Below are 21,144 nucleotides of genomic sequence, written 5' to 3' on the forward strand. Positions count from 1 at the left end.
CCCAAAAAGAGCTCTGACTGATCTAAGGTCCAGTCCATATGAAAGAATGTCTGTCTGGATGGGCTGTATGCCACTACATTGAGAAATGAAGACAGGTGAAATGGTGTGACGAACACATTTCTCTCCTGAAGGAGCCTCATTGTGAAAACTCATAACATTGAAAATTTTCGAGCAGGATCCTCCCATACTAAGGCACTAGATAGCTATGTAATTGTCTATGAAAATCTTTAAATGAGAATTCTATTTTGGACAGAGTATTTTCCACTTCTGGAAGACAGCCAAAAGTTTCACCACATTTATGTGAAATGCTATGAACTGAGGGGACTATTTCCTGAACACAAAGGTCTCCTTTGAATGACCTCCTCAACCCGACAGGGATGCGCCAAAATGAAAGATCATGTAAATCAGGGGAGGGACTACTGGACCAACATGAAAACTGCAATTTATGTAATTCCTAGCCTGTGAATTCTTTTGCAACAACCGAGCAAATGAGCCTAAAATTCTTGAAAACCCTCCAGAGCTGCTCGTCTCCAAACCCGATTGAAGCCCCCTCTTTCTCAGCCATGAGAGGAGTACTATCTCATCTGAGTGCTATCTTGCTTAGGCTGCACATGCAATTGCTGATTTCTGGGCTCCGACCCGTGCCGCCCAGTGAAATGCTCCTTTAACATTATTTCTAAGGTAAAAACTGCTATGAATTTACCAGAGAAAAATTTGTATAGGAATGTTAGGTTGAACCCAGCTCGCTCACCTTAATAAGGTGTCAATATAATACTGGGGCGCTGAATAAATCACAACCAGAGGCCTCGCACCATTTAGATATCTCCTGTCAATATCCCCAAACAGCGAGGTGCCGTTCAACATCCTACTACTACTAGCAATCCCACGCCAGTAACATCACTCCTTTTTCATAGCACGCGCTATTTAATCCATATTTTGCCTTAGTGTGTGAATTTCGCTGTTTTTTTCTGGATTCACCTCAAGATGTCGGACTCCAATGTCACTCCATCTAAGTTAAGTACCAGATCTATGAGTTTTGAGATTTTGGAGGGGGCCTTGCCCTTTTTTGCTTATAAGTTTCATTTTTCACGACCCCGCGTGGGTCTTTCATGGCGCTCGGCTCCCTCCTATCTCTCTCTTGTTTCGTTCTTAACGCTTTTTAATGAGTCCTCCATACTGATTGTTTCTCGTTATGAACTTTATTGGTATCCACGGTTCACACACTGTATTAAATTTTTATATTGATGTCCTGTTATTACGATAACAGTTATTACATATACGTGTGCGTATTATCGGTAGGTTGGCATGCCTGGTCGCCTTCGGGCGTTTCTATTCCACTAATATTATTACTTGGATTATCTACGTTCGCACGCCACGGACTTGCTTATCATTTTAACGTCATTCGTTTTCTTGCATTAGCTCGAGGGTCTTTCATGAGTCAGATATAAGTTTTTCATTTTGTTAGCATTTCACTGACTCTGAGTTATGTTGGTAGCCCTGCCGCAGCGCTGTCAGGCTTGGGTTTTCTCCAGTCTCATGTTCGCTCCCTCATTTGTTTTACGATTGATGTATAGTTAATTTTATTATTATTGTCATCCAGCATGCCTTCCTATCTTATTTTACCATGTGTTATGTTTTTTATAGTGTTATTAGTCTTTCCGCGTGATCATATCAATCGTGGGTCTGGCAGGTTGGTATACCTGCTATCGCCCCACTCCTAGCTTCCCTCCTGCCCAATACCCCACCCCAGGGTTACCTCCCTCTCTCTCTCTCGATCGAGTTAGAGTCACTTTATTGCGTTATGTTCCCCTCCCGGGGGCCTTCGCTTTCTTTGCACGGGCGGTTCCCGTTGATCTGTGAGGCTTGCTATAATTATACATTAACGTACATTACTTACTCTTTTGTACTGCTCTACCCGGTCGTAGTCGTTTTCTTTCCGTCGCTCGTTTGGCCAACGATCAGCGGGAAGTTTTCTGCTCGGTCCGTGGTATCTTGTCATGTTATATTATTTATTAAGTTTTGTACGTGCTACTCCCGCACTTCACGGACCCATTAAAGATCCCTTCCCCCTCTATAGTGTCCCGCACCTCACGGACTTCATATAGATATACTGTATATATATATATATAAAGACTTTCATTACGGGATCCCCAGAAGTAGCTTTTATACATTACCATCCGGTCGAGTTGTTTAGTTGCGCCTCCGGAGCCAACGTTACTCATTATTACTTGGATTAACTTTATATATTAGTCACATATATATATTATATATACAATCCTAGTTCTCGACCTTCCCTTCCCTCTTTTGATATGATCACGGTTACGGTCTGACTTAATTTTAATTCTTTTTACAATCAAAATAGATCTGTTATTTTGATATTGATATATTTAAGCACTCCGGACCCCCCGGGGTCCCGAATTTGCTTACATTCAATATACTTAATGGCTATATATAAAGAATTTTTATCATGATATTGACATATATATAGATATTTAAGCTCCGGGGCCTCCGGGCCCCTAATTTGCTTTCCTTTAAGATACTCGTGTATCTTTTATCTTACAGACTGTACGTATATAAAACGTTTTTATCATGATATTGATATATAAATCTTCTATCATGATATTGATATCATTTAAGCACCCGGGGCCCCTGAGCCCCTATTTGCTTTCATTAAGGATTCCTGATGTATATATATAAAACATTTTTATCATGATATTGATATATAAATCTTTTATCATGATATTGATATCATTTAAGCACCCGGGGACCCTGAGCCCCTATTTGCTTTCATTCAGAATTCCTGATGCATATATATAAAAAAATTTTATCATGATATTGATATGTAAATCTTTTATCATGATATTGCTATAATTTAAGCATGTATCTTTTATTTTACAGACTGTACGCTGTGCAATGACGGCATGTGCTGCTGTCATCTATCAACCCTGCGGCCATGACGTGTGTCGTTCACACGCCCACTGTCCTGTCCAAGTGGATGACTTAGCTGTTTGGCACCCAGACAATTGTGTAGTCTGCTACACAATGACCTCCACTCTAACATCTGACTCGGTGAGTGCATTTTCATTGATACAGACTAGTAGGGAGTTACGATTAATTTCAAAGATTATTAATTTTAAGGCCACTAGTCATCTGGACTTCCCGCATGCCTTTCACTTCGTGTCTACGAAGTCCTTGGACTTCTTCACTTTTCTTTGGCACAAATATCCCTCTCTAATAGTCTGTTCTCTTTCAGTGCCCCCAACTTGAAAAAGATACAGCTCGGGCTACCCTCAAGATCTGGATTGACGGGTTCGCCCGCAACGTGAAGGCCAAACAGCCTTACTGTATATCCTCTGAGGAATGGTGTTCCCGTCTCTACCCCCATGCTAAAACTTCAGCTGCGGTCCCCAAAGAGTTGGCGGATCCTATCATCGAGAGGTTCGAATCCCTTCTTCTGGCCCCGGATCAAGAAGAGACGGGCGGCACCCTAACTGAGGATGTCGCTACCCTCAACCTCGATGTGGAACCCATGGCTCTTGACGATCCCGAAGCAGGTAGGGACGTAGGTGAGTCAGGTGGTTCCGGGCTAAGATTCCTATCCCTAGCCTGGCTTTCTCTTCTACTTCAGAACACTCTTCTTTTCGAGGTTTTCCGGGGACAACCGGGACTGGTCTCAGTCCCCTGCCTGTTATCCCCAAGGTGAAGGCTCATCGTAAGCCTTTATATACGACCCACAAGTCTTCCAAAGACCACAGGTCTTAGAAATCATCAGCTTCGAAGGCTAAATCTTCCTCCACCAGAGTCTCTCAAGACCCAATTGCTGTGCCTTCAACCTCTCACGGAGTAGCCTCCGTTCCGGCACCTGTTCCCCCCCTGGCGGAATCATCTAACCCGGTGGATTTTTCCGAGATGTTTGCTCGTTTTGAGTCGATACTATCGTCTCATATGCAGCAATCACAAGAGAGAATAGCTTCTATGGAGAGCCTAGTTCAAGGACTCATGCGCTCGGGGCTGCCACCGCCACAACAGCAATACCCCATCCCCGACGCCTCCAAGCTTCCTCCTTTCAATAAGAATAACCCTTGGAGGTTGGTATTACATGCCCCCTTCTCGGAGGGTATGTTGTCAATCGCAGATTTCGGTACCAGGCCTCTTGCGGATTATGAATTCTACCCACCGGGTCTTGAATTCCCCTTCCCCGGCTACGCTCGCCTCACGGAAGAAGCTCTGATTCGATTGGATAAGGTCCCAAAGGAAACTGTTAATTTTCCTAAAGAACAGGCACAGTCTGTCTTGGTCCGCGTGTTCAATGAGTGGGACTGCTTGAACACAATGATTACAGCCTACAAAAGTTCATATACTATGTTTGTGGCCGACGACCAGACCCCTACCCCATGTGCGACCAAGATCATAGAGACGGTCTTTCAGGCTATCAAGGAAGAGAAGCCTTTACCTCACCTCAGGGAGACCGACTTACCCGCCCTTCTCTTTCCGGGAGACAGTGAATGTTGGCGGAACGCCCCAGCTACCTTCTCGGTAGGTAAGTTGAGCCCAGACTGTGCCTCGACACAGTTCAGCGAATGGCTTCCCAAACTCCCGGAGTCTCTCATTAAATTGGAATATTAGTCGAGGTGTAGATTCAGCTGATCCCTTAATTCAGTTGCCCTTTCTGAATTGACCGTCGCCACTTACAACGAGGAGGACCTCCTTAAGGTCCTCACTAAGTCACTTTTGCAAAACTTTATGGCTGACGCCTATGATTTTGCAAATGCCAGGACCCATTATCGACGACACGTTCTATCCGAAGCCACGATTAGGCATGAACCTAATAGGCTCATCAAAGCTCCAGTCTGGGGCCCGGATCTTTTCCCAGGGGACTTAGTTAACTCGGTCCTTAGCGAGGCAGCTAGAGCCAACCAAAACCTCAAGGTTAGGTGGGGCCTGGTTTCAAAGAGGAGATATGAGCCTACTAGTACCCCAATTCGAGGTAGGAAGAGATTGAGGCCCTTCCAATCTTCCCAATTCAGGCAACCTCTGCTAGTGGTTCAACCGGTCTCAGTCCACGGAAGAACTACGTTCCTTCACAAAAGATCTGCTACTAAAGAATGCAATCCAAAGCCTACGTCGCTTAAAATTTCAAGGACGCTTGTTCAGCGTGCCAAAGAAAGGCTCAGACAAACGGAGAGTAATCCTGGACCTGTCTCGTTTAAATTCCTTCATTCGTTGCGACAAATTCCATATGCTTACCGTCTCGCAGGTGCGGACCTAACTTCCCCGTGGGGCCGTCACCACCTCCATCGATCTTACAGATGCCTACTATCCCGTTCCAATAGCAAGGCATTTTCGTCCTTTTCTGGGCTTCAAGCTAGGCAAACAAGCCTACGCATTCAAAGTGATGCTATTGGAGCTCAACATAACACCCAGAATCTTCACCAAACTAGCAGAGACAGTAATTCCAGAGCTTCCGACTCAGGGGATACAGGTAGTAGCCTATCTAGACGATTAGCTAATCTGGTCAGACAATGCCCAGATTTCCCGCGTAGAAACGAACAAAGTCCTCACCTTCCTTCGACAACTGTGATTCCAAGTCAACCTCGAGAAATCCCGCCTGGTCCCGGAGACCAAGTTTCAATGGCTGGGACTACAAGGGGACCTGTGCTCCCATACACTGTGCCTCCCCAAAGCCAAAAGGAAGGTGATAGCGAGGAATACAAAATTTCTCAGGGAAAAGTTGACCTTCCGAAGGAGTCGAGAGTGCATCCTAGGTTCCTTACAGTTCGCCTCCGTGACAGACATCGTCCTGAGGTTCAAACTCAAGGACATAAACAGAGTGTGGCGCTCCAGAGCAACCGCAATACGCCGAGACAGACATGCTCGCCTTTCCCCAACCCTGAGAAAAAGTCTGCAGCCTTGGACGAAGATCAAGAATCTTTCCAAGTCGGTTCCCTTACAACACAAGAAAGTCCAAGGGTTATGGTCACCGGTCTTCCAACAAATGCACGTCAACGTCCTAGAGGCCATGGCAGTCTTCCTCACTTTAAAACGTCTCAATCCAGCCAGGAATCTCCATATCAGACTGGTTCTCGACAGTGCAGTCAGAGTACACTGCCTCAACAGAGAAGGCTCCAGATCAGCCCAAATAAACCACATCATGTTGAAGTTTTTCTCCATGGCGGCAATGCACAAGTGGCACCTGTCAGCAGTCCATCTAGCAGGAGTCCGGAATGTGGTAGAGGACTCACTTTCCCGGGTCGGAATGGTCACTAGACAATCGATCTTTCCAGTGGATACTATCTCCAGTCCCGGGTCTCCAGGTGGATCTGTTTGCGACGAAATCCAATCGCAAAATGGATTGTTACGTAGCCCCCAACCTGGACCCTCAGGCTTATGCCACGGACTCTATGATTCTAGATTGGAATACCTGGAAGACGATTTATCTGTTTCCTCCGGTGAATCTCCTGCTGAAGGTTCTGCACAAACTCAGATCCTTCAAAGGTCAAGTGGCTCTCGTAGCCCCCAACTGGCCCAAGAGCAATTGGTTCCCCTTGTTGCTAGAACTAGGTCTCCGCCCCCGGCGGATTCCCAATCCGGTGCTAACACAGACAGTACAAACTCGCAATGTGTTCGCTTCCTCAAGGATTCTGAATGCCCTAACTTCATGAAGTTCGCAGCCTAACGAGGTGCAAACATCGATCCTTTGAATACTATTTTCTTGGAATCTGACAAAAGGGAATCTACTCTCCGTCAATATGACTCAGCTGTCAAGAAATTAGCTAAGTTCTTGAAAGATTCCCAAGTTGAGAAAATGACGATGAACCTAACTGTGACATTTTTCAGAACTCTCTTCGAATCTGGCCTGGCAGCCAATAGCATCACTACAATCAAGTCAGCCTTGAAAAAGATCTTCCATATTGGTTTTGACATTGATCTAACGGATTCATATTTCTCATCCATTCCGAGAGCTTGTGCCAGACTAAAACCTTCAACTCGCCCTAGCGCAGTTTCCTGGTTTTTGAACGATGTTCTTAAGCTAGCCTCTGACACCCTAAATGAATCCTGTAACTATATGGCATTATTAAGAAAGTCACTTTTTCTTTTGAGCCTCGCCTCGGGCTCCAGAATCTCAGAATTGTCAGCCTTATCTAGAGACCCTGGTCATATAGAGTTTCTCTCTTCGGGTGAGGTCCTTCTCTCTCCTAACAAAGTTTTCCTGGCTAAAATGAAGACCCACAAAACAGGTGGTCTCCCTGGAAGATTGTTCCACTTCCTCGGGATCCATCCCTGTGTCCAGTTACCACGCTGAAATCCTACTTAGGTAGAACTTCCACTACAACCACAGGGCCCTTATTTATTAGAGAACATGGAGGAACTATTACCCTTAAGGGAATCAGACAACAAATTCTTTATTTAATTAAACAAGCTAATCCTGCATCATTCCCACATGTCCATGATATTAGAGCTGTGGCTACCTCAATTAATTTTTTCCACCATATGAAATTTGATGAGCTTTCAAAATATACGGGTTGGAAGTCCCCAAAAGTTTTCAAGCGCCACTACCTAAAACCTTTAGAAGCTCTTAGATTTGCCACAGTAGCTGCAGGGAATATAGTTCCTCCTGAAGGTACTGAGTCCTAATCACGTCTTGCTCTGTCCTCTTTCCCTCCTGCCTGGCTTACCTGTTGTTCCTACCTGTTTTGTTACTATACACCCTTATAGTGTATTATTTTATTATTAAATTGTTCAATTTCACAAATTGTTTTGATTTCACTTGTTCTTGAATCCCCGAGCTGATTTTATTTTGCATTTTTGATTACCAAGCTGGATTCCCACTATTCATATCTGTTGAATTTTACCTACGGGTTTCATTATTGATTGTTTACCATGTCTATTTATCACTGTCATATACATGTTGATCTAATTTTACGGGTTTGCACATCCCTCTTTTTTTTATATTAAACTCATCAGCTCTGTTATTCTTATGTTATTCCCTCTTCAGGTAGTTAGCCATATTGGGTTCCCATTCTCTGGTACGATTTCACTGGGCGGCACGGGTCGGAGCCCAGAAAAGGGATTTTGACGTAGGAAAAATCTATTTCTGGGCGAGAGACCCGTGCCGCCCAGTGAACCCACCCGTCCCTCCCTATATGGGCCCCAATCTGGAGTGCTATAGGGAGTGATGTCACTGGCGTGGGATTGCTAGTAGTAGTAGTAGGATGTTGAACGGCACCTCGCTGTTCGGGGATATTGACAGGAGATATCTAAATGGTGCGAGGCCTCTGGTTGTGATTTATTCAGTGCCCCAGTATTATACCGACACCTTATTAAGGTGAGCGAGCTGGGTTCAACCTAGCATTTCTATACAAATTTTTCTCTGGTAAATTCATAGCAGTTTTTACCTTAGAAATGATGTTAAAAGAGCATTTCACTAGGCGGCACGGGTCTCTCGCCCAGAAATAGATTTTTCCTATGTCAAAATCCCTTTTTTGAAAGCAAAGAGATGACTAATATTGTATAAATATAATACAGTAAAAATACAGCCAAGCAGCCAATTTCTGCCCCTTAAAATACCATGAGAATCATAAAATTGTGTGTCAACTTAAGGAGTACAGAATGACCATTATACCCAAGTAGAATAATTCTGTCCTCCCAAACAGCAAGAATCATAAATTGAGTATCAACTCAAGGAGTGGAGAATGACCTTTCCCAACGAAAGCTAACTGCTTACTAATGGTAATGAACCTCTCAGCCTCGAACACCTCGAAGAATGAAAAGTTGCTCTGTAATGTTTTCTTTGGCAAATGGATAGGGCATGTAATTTTCTGAAGTTTACTTTTGAATATGCCAAGTGACGAGATATTCAAATCTGCAGTGATGGTAGGGGCAACTCATAGGGCTATAAAATGTAAACTATTGTAAATTTCTTAATAAAACTTCATGTGTATTGATGAGTGTGCTGCCACAACACACCAATTTTCAGAAAAATTTTTTTTTTTTTTTTTTCAGATTTTGCTTCATCAAAGAGCCCCGTTAATGTACTTTCTAGTGAAGTCTAGTGAACCACAGTATCTACCAGATCAAGAGTCATTCTAACAGAACCTCAAATTCTCTATCAACTTGGCCGAGGCCAAAGCTAGTAGGAACACCGCCTTCCGAGTTAGGTGGCGATCTGAAGCCTGCATAATGGTTCGTAGGAAGGTCTCTTACGAGACCTGAAAACTCGAACCACGTTCCATGGAGGTGGTCTCACTTCGGACTGAGGGAAGTTAAGATCATATCTTCGCATGAGTAGAGAAAGTTCCAGCGAGGAAGAAATGTCCACTCCTTTGAGCCTGAAGGCTAGACTTAAGGCTGAGCGATAGCCTTTCATTACCGAGACTGAAAGGCGTATTCTTCCCGCAAATATACAAAGAACTCCGCTATCACTGGAATAGTGGTATCGAGTGGAGAGATACCCCTTCACGATTCCAACCACAGAAAACTTGCCACTTTGCCTGGCAGACCCCTGTGGATGACCTACGCAGGTGTCCAGACATCCCGTTCGCAACTTGTTGCGACCATCCTCCTTAGTGAGGAGATGCTGGATAGTCTCCAGGCGTGAGGTCGAAGTGAAGCTACGGCTTTGTGAAAGATGTTGGCAGTGGTTGTCCGAGTAAATTGTGTCGCGGAGGGAGCTCTCTCGGTAACTCTGATAGTAGTTGTGGAAGGTCCGGAAACCATTCTGCGCGATGCCATAGCGTAGCTATAAAGGGTTATCGAAAGATTGACCGATATTCTGGTCTTGTTGAGCACCTTCCTCATCAGACAGAACGGGGGAAAAGCGTACACGTCGGTGCTGTCCCACCGATGTTGGAAGGCCTCTTGCCAGAGTGCCTTGGGATCTGGGACTGGGGGCAATACAGCGGGAGCTTGAAGTTCAGCGCTGTAGCGAACCGATCCACAGTCGGGTAACCCCACAAAGTCAGGACTTTGTTGGCTACTGAATGATCCAAGGACCACTCGGTACTCATTATCTGAGACGCTCTGCTATGACTGTCGGCGAGCACATTCCCTTTGTCTGCAATGAAGCGAGCAGATAGAGGAATCGAGTGGACTTCGGTCTATCTCAGTATCTCTACTGAGAGATGGGATAGCTGCTTTGAAAAGGTACCTCCTTCCTTGTTGATGTAAGCTACTACTGTGGTGTTGTAGCTCAACACACCACAGAATGATCCGCCAGGTCTTTGTTGGAACTGTTGAAAGGCCAGGAAGACAGCCTTCATCTCTAGCAGATTTATATGGAGGCACTTTTCCGATTCTGACCACAGGCCTGAGGTACTGTGGTACAGAACGTGCCCCCCCCCCCTCTTTTGTGGTGTCCGAAAACAGCATCCAATCCGTGGGAAGGAAACGAGAAGATCCATTCTTCTTGGTAGGTTCTCGCTTGTTACCCACCACTGGCGGTTCGTCTGTTCCGCAAGATCCATAGGGATCATGATGTCCGGGGAATCGCAGTATTGATTCCTCTAGGACCTGAGTTGCCCCTGGAGAAACCTCATCCTGAGGCGACCGTTGAGAACTAGACGAGCCAAGGGTGAAAGGTGACCGAGGAGACGTAACCACGATTGGGTTGGAAGCTCTTCTCGTCTGAGGAAAGGGCTTGTGACTCTTCTCAGCCTTGCTATCCTGTCGTCTGATGGAAGGCCTTATGGAGATTGGTGTCTATAATCATGCCTAGGTGAACCAGTCTTTGATTGGGCAGCAGAGCGGACTTCCCGAGACTTACCCTGACCCTTAGGTCCTGGCAAAGTCCTAGAAGTTTGTCTCGGTGTCAAAGAGGGAGTGACTCCGAGTCTGCTAGGATCAGGCCGTCATCCAGATAATGGAGGAGACGGAAGCCGATCCTGAGTGCCCACAAAGATATAAGGGTAAAAACTCTGGTGAAACCCTGTGGTGCTGTGGAGAGACCAAAACACAGCACCTTGAACAGGTACTCCTTGTTGTCTATGCTGAATCATAAGTACTTCCTTGAAGACGGATGGACTGGGATCTCTAAGTACGCGTCCTTCAGATCCAGTTTACACAAGAAGTCTTGCGGTTTACTGCAAGGCTGACTGTGTCTGCGGTCTCCATGCTGAAGGAGTTTGCTTAAATCTGGGCCTCTGCCCACAGTTTGCCCCCTTGCTGATCCCATGGCAAGGGTGCTAAATGACACTGGATTCGTCCTCAGGGGAGGTAGAGGTGTTGTGAACAGGATGCGATATCCCTGACTGATTACGGAAATCGTCCAGGAAACGGCCCTGAGTTGCCGCAACCTGTCTGCGCAACCTTGTAGGTATCCCGCCACTGGCGGACATGCAGGGGAACTGGCAATCCTAGCGTTTGCGGCCTCAGCTGCTCCTTCTAGGATTCTTCACTCCCCTGGGGGACTAATTGCCTTTCTTGTCCTTGACCGGAAAGGGCTTAGACACCACTGTCTTAGCTGCCATTGTTTTGATGGGACGTGGTTGCTGAGGTGCTGGAGGTTTATAGGGCTTGAATGTCAAAGCCCCATATAGGAGGGAGTCTTGGTGACTTCCTACACCTCTTAGCTGCCTACTTCATGTCCTTAGATTCAAACAGGTTCGTTTCCATAACGAAAGAATGTCTGAGTCTGTAGATTTTGGTGCTGGGGGACTCCCGTTACTGTCTTGGAGTCCTTTGACTCCCTCCCGGGAGGGATGCAGGACTCCAACCACGACGGAGGCAGGCTCTTCTCCACCCCTATTCGAGAAGACTTTACCGCGCGAGGTGGGGTTTCCCTTAATGGTGTGATTGGGGAAAGTCTCACCTCCCATGACTCTCCTGAGGGCGGGAAAACTTCGTCCGAAGGTGAGGGAGAAAAGTCTGAGGGGGGGAGAGTGCCTGCCTCGAAGACTTACGAGGGGACAGCTACGTCCTCGTAGAAGTTACCTCGTCCGAAACTCCTCTCTTCCTCATCGGGGGAGTGGATGTAGCCAAGGATTTGTGGCTCAACTCAGATAGAGAACAGCTTAAAAGCCTGTGCTACTGCTCTGATTAGAGTCCCAAACCAGGCTGCCGGCTGACGGCTGCGCTGTCAGACACTCCCTCTGGAGGGGAAGTCACCAGTAAAAAGATAAGGAAGGAATGTTCCTGGGCCTTTCTGGAACCTTACCCCCCACCGGCAAGCGCGCTGTTCTGTGCTTGGGGGGGGGGATGGCGCCCTTATCGCGCGATGTCCGGCAGCCTCGCGCGGGAGAGGGTATTGGTGATTGCGCTAGGGAGCGCGCTGGCGCGATGGGGAATACCCGGGGGTCGCGAGCGAGAGACTGTCGAAGCGCTGATGCGGGCACGCGTGAGACTGCTGAAAACGCTCGCACGCGGGCGAGACTTCATAGAGTGCGCAGGAATCATATTGATGTGCAGGATCAGAATGAAGAGTCCGTGTGGACCAGAATGTTGGAGTGTGCTGCAGCGCGTAGGAGTTTGTTGGCACGAGTGCGGGGAAGACCATCGGTGCGCGCGAGCTCGCAAGACTATTGGCGCATGCGTAAGAGACCATCGGTACCCGCGCGCGAAAAAGATCGTCGGCGCTAGCGCGTGTAAGAAGATCGTCAGCACTTGCGCGCGTAAGATCGTCGGCGCTTGCACGCTTAAGAAGATCGTCAGCACTCGCGTGTGCGTTAGAAGATCGTCAGCACTCGCGCACACGTCATTAGATCGGCGAGCGCGCGCGGGAAACCATCGATACCCGCGCGTAGGAAGATCGTCAGCGCTTGCGCGCTAAAGAAGATCGTCAGCGCTGGCGCGCGTAAGAAGATCGTCGGCGCTGGCGCGCGTAAGAAGATCGTCGGCGCTGGCACGCGTAAGAAGATCGTCGGTGCTTGCGCCCGAAAGAAGATCGTCAGCGCTTGCGCACGAAAGAAGATCGTCGGTGCTTGCGCGCGTATGAAGATCGTTGGCTTAAGAAGATCATCGGCGAGCACGCGCGCATGCAGGGTCAGCTGACAGGACGATCAGGAACTGGGATGTGTCCTTAAAAAGGGCGGTCATCCCCTGATGAGGACAGTGCAAGGTTGAGCTGGTAGATCGGTAGGTCAGCTGGCAAAACACTGGAAGATCTGCTTGATACTTCGAAGAAGGGTCTCTATGAGAGATCTTTCCCGCGAACGGGAGAGGTGCCCTTCGTAGAAGAGACTAGGAGACACTCGCAGGCTGAATCACTGGTGAGCGCCAGTGCGCTATCTCAGGAAACTCCAACGAAGTGCGCTGATGCGCAGGTGAACGTTGGCGCGCAGTCCCTGGAACAGGATGTCTCTGGATGGCAGTCTCAGGAACAGCAGGAAAAGCAGGCGAGCGCTTGCGCGCAATTGCGCAGGAGAACGTTGGCGCGCAGGGGATACCTGGCGCTTAAGGGACTTACTCACAATGTGAGAAAGCCCCTTTTGCCCCGAAGGAACCGGAGCCCGTTGGATAACAGGGCGCGTGGGCGCCCACAGCGTCAGCAGCCACGAACGGAGACGGCAGGTCAGCAGGTCTAGGAGATGGCTGGTCTAATCAGGAACAATCCTCCGAAGAGGGGTCTCTATGAGTGGCCTCTCTCGCGAATAAGAGAGGTGAACACTTCGTAAAAGAGACTTGAAGACATTGGTGATGGCGCCCCTTAGGGCCGTTGGATCGGCAAGCTGACCTATAAGGAGCAATCCTCCGAAGAGGAGTCGTTAAGAGTGGCCTCCCTCGCGAACGAGAGAGGTCACAAGACTGAATCTGCAGCTGCTCAGCCCCTTGAGCATAGCTGCAGGTGCGACCGCTCAGCCCCAAGAGCATAGCCACCTGAAGTTTTCATGCGCACGGCCTTGCAACCGCTCAGCTCCTTGAGCATGGTTACAAGTGCGGTAGCTCAGCACCAACAACATAACCGCTTGAGGACCAGGAAAACCCATCCAGGAATTATTAAGGTATGAGAAGTTCCCCCTCTGCAGGGGGAAGCTCTCACACCTGGGAAGGGAACCTCCCTTGGAAGGGAAGTTACCTACCCCTGGAGGCGAACCTCCTTAGCGTTCTAAGATGAACTGAAAAGCTGACAGTTGTCACGAGCGGACTTCTAAGAGAAGTGATAACGCCCATGACGATGTCCTAGAGAGACGGCAGCGACAGCAGACTCCCCAGGCACAAACAGGACCGCTCTGCTTCATTGGCACACTTTAGTCAAAGGAAGAAAAACTGCATAGTTAACTGGGAAAATGAAGTTAAATAATTATTTAACAGAAATTCCCCCGGGAGGAACTCCGAAGAGTAACCCCGAAGGAAAAGCAAAACATAAGAATTAAAAATTAAGTATGCGCCCTTCTCCTCCACTGACATTCACGGGAGAAGGGGGAGGGCGGAGAACTGTAACAAAAACAGAATTATAATTATGTAATTCATCCAAGAATGATCACAAATAGTAAGAACCACTGACCCCCGAAGGGAAGTGTTCTCCACAGAGAAACTGAAAAGTTAAAAATACAATTAGATTTCATTAAAATTAATTGAGACAAATAAACGGAATAGCAACCCAACCCGCAACGGGAAAGAAGCTTCCGTAATAGTACGTAGTAATAGTAAGGGGTGAACGGCCTTGAGTAGAGAGAGACCGTATTCAATCTAAACTCCTACATTCCCTTCGCTGAGAATCCAAGTTCCCCGTAGGAAAGGAGGAACAGTGAAGATAATAGATGAATGAAGAAAGTCCAGTGATGACGATTCCCCACGGTGGCCGAGTTAACGGAAAGCCGAAGGAACGACCGAACGACCAAGAGGGAGAGGCCACACCCCATGACGTAAAACCGTGGTAGCCTAGCACTACGCCGGTGACGTTGTCGTACACTACACACACAGCACAAACACTGAAAAGAAAACTTACTACATTTCTATACACAAATATATACATAAACATAATGTTTATATACTGTATATATTACAAGTATAAGAAAAAGTAAAAAGACAAAAAGCATTAATGGCTGTCAAAGAGGCGAGGGTGAAAGCAGATACGTCCGATCACCAACCGAGCCAAAGTAAAAGTGAGCTTACCACACAGGTGAGTGAGGGGGGGAGAGCAAGCGACCCCTCCCTACCCCCCCCCCCCCCCCACTAGCGATGGGGGTAGTAAACCCTTGTTAAAATTCTAATGGCTCGTCATTTCACCTATGCCGAAAGTAATACCCATATTAAATAGTGTGGTTTGTATTTCAGTTACGGAACAATCAAGTATTTCTGCTAACAGGAAAATGAAACTAAAATCTCTTGGACATAGAAGGAATGGTTCACAGATCTGTGGCATCTGTTGTTGGAGTGCCCAAAAATATTGTAGTACAATGTCAACGTGCTCAAACAACTTTCTCAAAAGTGATTCGTCCAAACCCATCCATGCTTTATCTGACCTCATAGAGACTATGCACTATGTCCTCAGACACAAAAACCCTCTAGACTGTTTATGATAGGTTCTAAAAGATAGTCTACTAATGTTCCATATCAAAGATAATGGAATGTTTATTGTATTTTGATTGGCACAAAGCTACGAGTCTCTTGATAACTAGATCTAGCTTGGATATTAACTTTTTACAGTGGTTATTTTATCATAAGAAACGTTCAATTTCAGCTATCAAGAGATATATATCCTTCTTAATTCTGTGCTCAAACAACTGTGATTGGATAAGTCCCTTCCAAGCACTAAGGCAATTATATTGTTGAGTACTGAAAGCTCTTCAGTGGTAGGCTCCATTTTCTGGAATTTGGATGTGGTTTTAAATTATCCGAATTTTGAACAGTGGAGAAGTAATTCAGTATTATTTGGACATAAACTCAGCAATTAGAAGTAATGTCACTAATTTGTTTTGTGGGTTTAACGTCCCTAATTGCTCGAGGACCAAAATTGTAACATTATTCATAGTTTGAAGTTTGGTCACAGTAGAAAAATTCGATACAAATTCAATAAAATGCTTGAAAGTGAATATACCTGATATTAGTGGTGCATAATACTTCTCATTAACTTTGTAGAAATCTTTGGAAACAGATTTAGAAAATACTCATTAGAACACTAAGTAAGTTCTGCTAAGCATCATCATTAAGAATCCTGTTTTTCTCTAGTCCCCGTACTGGCTGGGGACCTGTGGTCTAATTAACTTTGAGTTAAATTAATTTATAACACTCTTATCTACGATATATGAGGTTTTCACTTAAGAGTTGATTTGGTACCATTCAAAAGTATAATTTAGGTCAAGAAATATAAATTAAAGAAAAGTTACAAATGAGTATTTTAACAAATCTTTGTGAACAATTTTGAGTCCCATATTTAATTAAAACCGTATTTTCAGATGGTGTGATAAAATTAATCTTGCCCAGGTTACAAAATCTTAACCATGGTATATTGCTTTTATTTCAATTCACCCCATTTCTTCCCTTCATTGTTGTCCAACTTCCAGCAGCATGCAGGAGTTAGCAATACGAACACAAGGAAAGTATATACAAATATACAAAATCTAAGTAATAAAATATCTTATTTCTATACTCACCTAATGTTCATATATTGTACACTACACGCCCACCCTCCTTCCCACTGCTTCATGGTATGAAGAGGATAGGGATAATTTTGATTTCAAAACTAAAGTACAATACAAAGGACACTAGCAAGTCAGTTACCACTTACCACTAGATTGTTCCTCCCTTTACTGAGGAGATGTGTTTATTGAAGGGAAAGAAAATATGCGAATTTTAAATAAAAAAACATGGGAATATGAACATCAGATGAGTATAGAAATAAAAAGAAAATACTAAAATTCAGTTTTTTATGTTCTTTATTGGTTGCAAGAATTTGATTTTAGCAGGCAAACTGTTTGCTTTCTTTATCTTTTGTAATTAGCCTATAGACTCAATTTTGTGGTAACATTTTCATTCTTGGAACTGATTTCTTAGTTTAGTTGAGACTTTGCTTTGCCATGGGGGATGGTAACTGTCTTCACGAGTTTACCTTGGATTGCCAAATTAATTCCTATAATTTCTAAGGAAAACATTTGACAAATTTCTTTACAATCTGCAATATACTGCAGTACAATACTTTTTATCATACAGAATAACATTTCTAATAGTAACTCCTATGTTTCAAGATTAGGCCTACCTGGTACATATGTATTGAATATCTATGAAAGTCTCGCAATCCTTAATAAAAAGATAAGCTTTGGTTTTACAGAAAGATCATGTACTAAACCCTTACGTAAGAGAGAGAGAGAGAGAGAGAGAGAGAGAGAGAGAGAGAGAGAGAGAGAGAGAGAGAGAGAGAGAGATTTTGCTAGTCATCTCTATCTTTTAATTGAATACTTCTCCATTTTATTCTTTTCAAATAACTATTTTTTTACTGTATTCCATTTCTTCATGAATACTCAACCATAACACATTTGAATTTACAATTTCATAAAAGTAATGGACATACCCTTTTTAAAAATCCAAGAATATAACCCCTTAACAATGCATGAAAGAGAGGTGAATGCGCGAGTGCTTAGTCAAGAATTGAATCTGAAATATGAGAGTGATCATGAGTGGATGGGGAATCAGTTGCTGTTTGCAGATGATACTGTATTGGTTGCAGACTTGGAGGAGAAGCTGCGTCAATAAGTGACAAAGTTTGGAAATGTACATGAGAGAAGGAAGTTGCGAGTAAGTTGTGGGTAAGAGTAAGGTTATGAAGTGCATAAGAAGTGAAGGTGGTACTAGCTTGAATGTTATGTTAAATTAAATTACTTGGGTTCTGTTGTTGATGCAAATGATGAAGTAGAAGATGTAAATTAGAGAGTGAATAAAGAATGTAAAGTGTTGGGGAACTGTGAAAGGAGTGGTAAATTATAGGGGAACAGGAATGAACGTAAAGAGTGCTCTGTATAAGAAAGTGATTGTACCAACTGTGATGTATGGATCGAAGTTGTGGGTAATGAAAGTGATGGATAGAGAAACTGAATGTGTTCAAGATAAAGTGTCTGAAGTATATGGTTGGTGTAACTTGGTTGGATGGCGTTAGGAACGAAGTAGTAAGAATGAGAATTGGTATGAGGAATGAATTAGCAGCTTGAGTAGATATGAGTATGTTGAGGTGGTTTGATCATGTAAAGAGGATGTAGAATGATCGTCAACTGAAATTGATGAATACATGAGTTGATGGGAGAAGTATCAAAAGAAGGCCAAGCTTGGTTTGGGTGGATGGATGGGATGACAAAAGCCCTAGGTGACAGGTTAGATGTGAGAGAAGCAAAACAGCATGCTAGGAATAGAAATAAATGGTGAGCTATCTTATAGTGACTGCAGCAGTAGGGAAGCTTCATTTGTGGTGGAAGATGGTGGGAGGGTGGGTAGTGGCACACAAGCAGTACCAACCAATAAAACTCGATTGAGTCCCTCGTCAGGAAAAAAAAAAAAAAAAAAAAAAAAAAAAACACCTCTTTTTTTATGAAGGAAAAATCCTCCCCCGTCTTTTGTCGGCTAACCCCGAAAATTGGGGAAAGTGTCATGGTAAATATATAACAATATATCTCAACAATATATGAAAGTTTTACTTACATAATTTTGTGGCTTTCTAGCATCTGAATATAAGTAGCTTCTGCAGGGGCTAAGAATATTAGCGCTGACCCTGCAGCATCAACACGAGCAGTGCGTCCCACACGGTGTACATAATCTGATGCTGAACATGCAGCATTGAACTGTACAATCCAACAAACCCTTGGCAAATCTAAACCACGGGCTGCTACATCCTGTATGTTGATAAAGAAAAGTCAGAACAATTAAAACAATTTATTCATCAATATTATCAAACTATTCATCTCATACAAATAAAGAGATTCATACACAAACTGAAAATTCTGGTATTTGACTTGTAATTGAATACATTATTGTGCAGAGGATAATTTCTAAAATTCAGAAAAAGTAAAGTTAAAAACACTACCTATTCAATGTATACAGTAATTATAAGCATAGTAGTAAAAAAACTTTTTGTTTCTATAATTTCATATAGCATGTGAAGTAATAACAATGGCTCTTCAAATGGTGTATGAATTATGAATATTGGAATTATTTATACATGCAAAAGCACATATAAATGAAATCATCTGTACATGCCAAATCTCAGGCTGGTCCATGTGTGTGTGTGTACTATTACTAGCTAAGCTACAACCCTAGATGGAAAAGCAGGATGCTATAAGCCCAAGAGCTCAACAGGGAAGAAATAGCCCAGTGAGGAAAGGAAATAAACAAACTAAAAGAGAAGTAATTTTTCCTAATCACCATAATAAATAATGACATAGAAATAGAAACAGAAATGGAAAGCTGAATAAATTTTCAATATATAGCATAGATAAAATCAATAGGTGTTTTCATAAAAAAATTGAGCAATTGTCGCCAAGAGAGAAATTGTCTTTTTGTTATGAAAACTAAAACAATGGGAAAGTTATGTATACACACAGACATACATACATACATATATATATATATATATATATATATATATATATATATATATATATATATATATATATATATATATATATATATATATATATATATATATATATAAATTCTGAGACCATTAAATAACTCCCAGACAGCAATACCTATAACACTGAATATCCAAACGTCTCTTAAGCACACTCAAAATCAGACTGGGTAATTACTCTTACGTATTAGTGAAACGCATTTAACACTCACTGTGTTTCTTAACAAGAATCAAGCGGAATCTGGTCCTAAATAATGATGATTGGAAAAATACTCTTTACAAAAATAGATATATTCTACATAAATTCCAACTCTGAAAAGACTTTACATAACAAAAATAAGTCACTGGAAAATATTTAATTCTGAATAAAAATTAGAATAAGACAAAAATGTTACAATCTGAAATTAAATAAGAACTTGACTTGAACTATTATATCTGTATAAACCTTACTCTAAGAAAAGAAATAACGCAATGAAAATTATACAAAAGCTTAAAATAAATCTGATAACACAATGTTCAAGTTAAGACACTAAATGAATAATATATAACCTGATCACGTAACAAAACTATCTTCCCTAAAGAGCCGTTTACAAAAAAATGTTATACAAAGCCAACACTCATCCTAATACAATGAATTCACAATCACCTTTTCATCTTGCGTACTTTTTTGACACACGATTTACTTTGGGGGACAGAGTCACTTAGGAGAGGACACACTAACGTAATAAACACTTTAAAAATACACTGGATTGCTAGCGTGAGAGAGAGAAAGGGAGAGGGGAAGGAGGCTATTTCAGGCCGTGGTTCTATTTCAATCTCCACGTCTGTATGTCTGTCTCCCTAACCCAACCTTGGGTCACTATATATATCAAACCTAAATGCTTCCAGAACTTTCCACTATTGAGGTCTGATAACGTGGGTGGTACCCAAGCGTTAAAGTTTCCGACTAGATAAAAATGCCAAGAGGCAAATCAAGGAGTTTCAGGTAACTCTCAGATTCACAGCAACACACCCACGAGACGACTTTCCCAGCTAGCTCCGCCTACCTATTGTCTCCGAAAAAAAAAGATAACATCCTCTCACCCTTTATTCTCGAAATTTCAAAAGCACCTATCATTGAACATTCTCTCACTACCATGACAAAATATTTCATAAAATATAAAAGAACATTACCTAAGCTCTTATTCCTATCTTGCACAAATCCTAAAACATTTTCAAATAGACTACGTAACACTTCATAGCGAACATGTGAAAATAAAAAGTTAATTCTTATAAAATACGTGGTCACATATATTAACTTGAATAAAAAGGTACAATGAAATTCACAACGAGAGTCTTATGTATTTTACATAAAAAACTTAATCTACATGAGAGGGGCTCATTTTACAGGCTGGGTACTATCTCTTCAATGCACAAATGAAAACAATATAGGATATATAAATAAAATTATTAATATACTACGATATTTACTCTACACTAGACCAGATTTGTCAGAATATATAACATATATACATATATACATACACACACACATATATATATATATATATATATATATATATATATATATATATATATATATATATACATACATATATACATATATATATATATATATATATATATATATATATATATATTTCTACCTCATACTT

General features: G+C 43.2%; 1 protein-coding gene across 1 annotated transcript in view; it reads right to left on the minus strand.

Moving 5' to 3' along the window:
* The window catches only part of LOC137639544 (ATP-dependent DNA helicase DDX31-like), a 327,968-nt gene that overhangs the window by 62,624 nt on the left and 244,200 nt on the right, over positions 1-21,144 (minus strand). Inside the window, exon 11 of the mRNA XM_068371811.1 lies at positions 18,562-18,752. Within this exon, the coding sequence (XP_068227912.1) occupies positions 18,562-18,752 (191 nt within the window). The remainder of the gene's footprint in view (positions 1-18,561; positions 18,753-21,144) is intronic.

Source organism: Palaemon carinicauda, chromosome 4 (assembly GCF_036898095.1).
Source record: "Palaemon carinicauda isolate YSFRI2023 chromosome 4, ASM3689809v2, whole genome shotgun sequence".
NCBI classification, from domain to species: domain Eukaryota; kingdom Metazoa; phylum Arthropoda; class Malacostraca; order Decapoda; family Palaemonidae; genus Palaemon; species Palaemon carinicauda.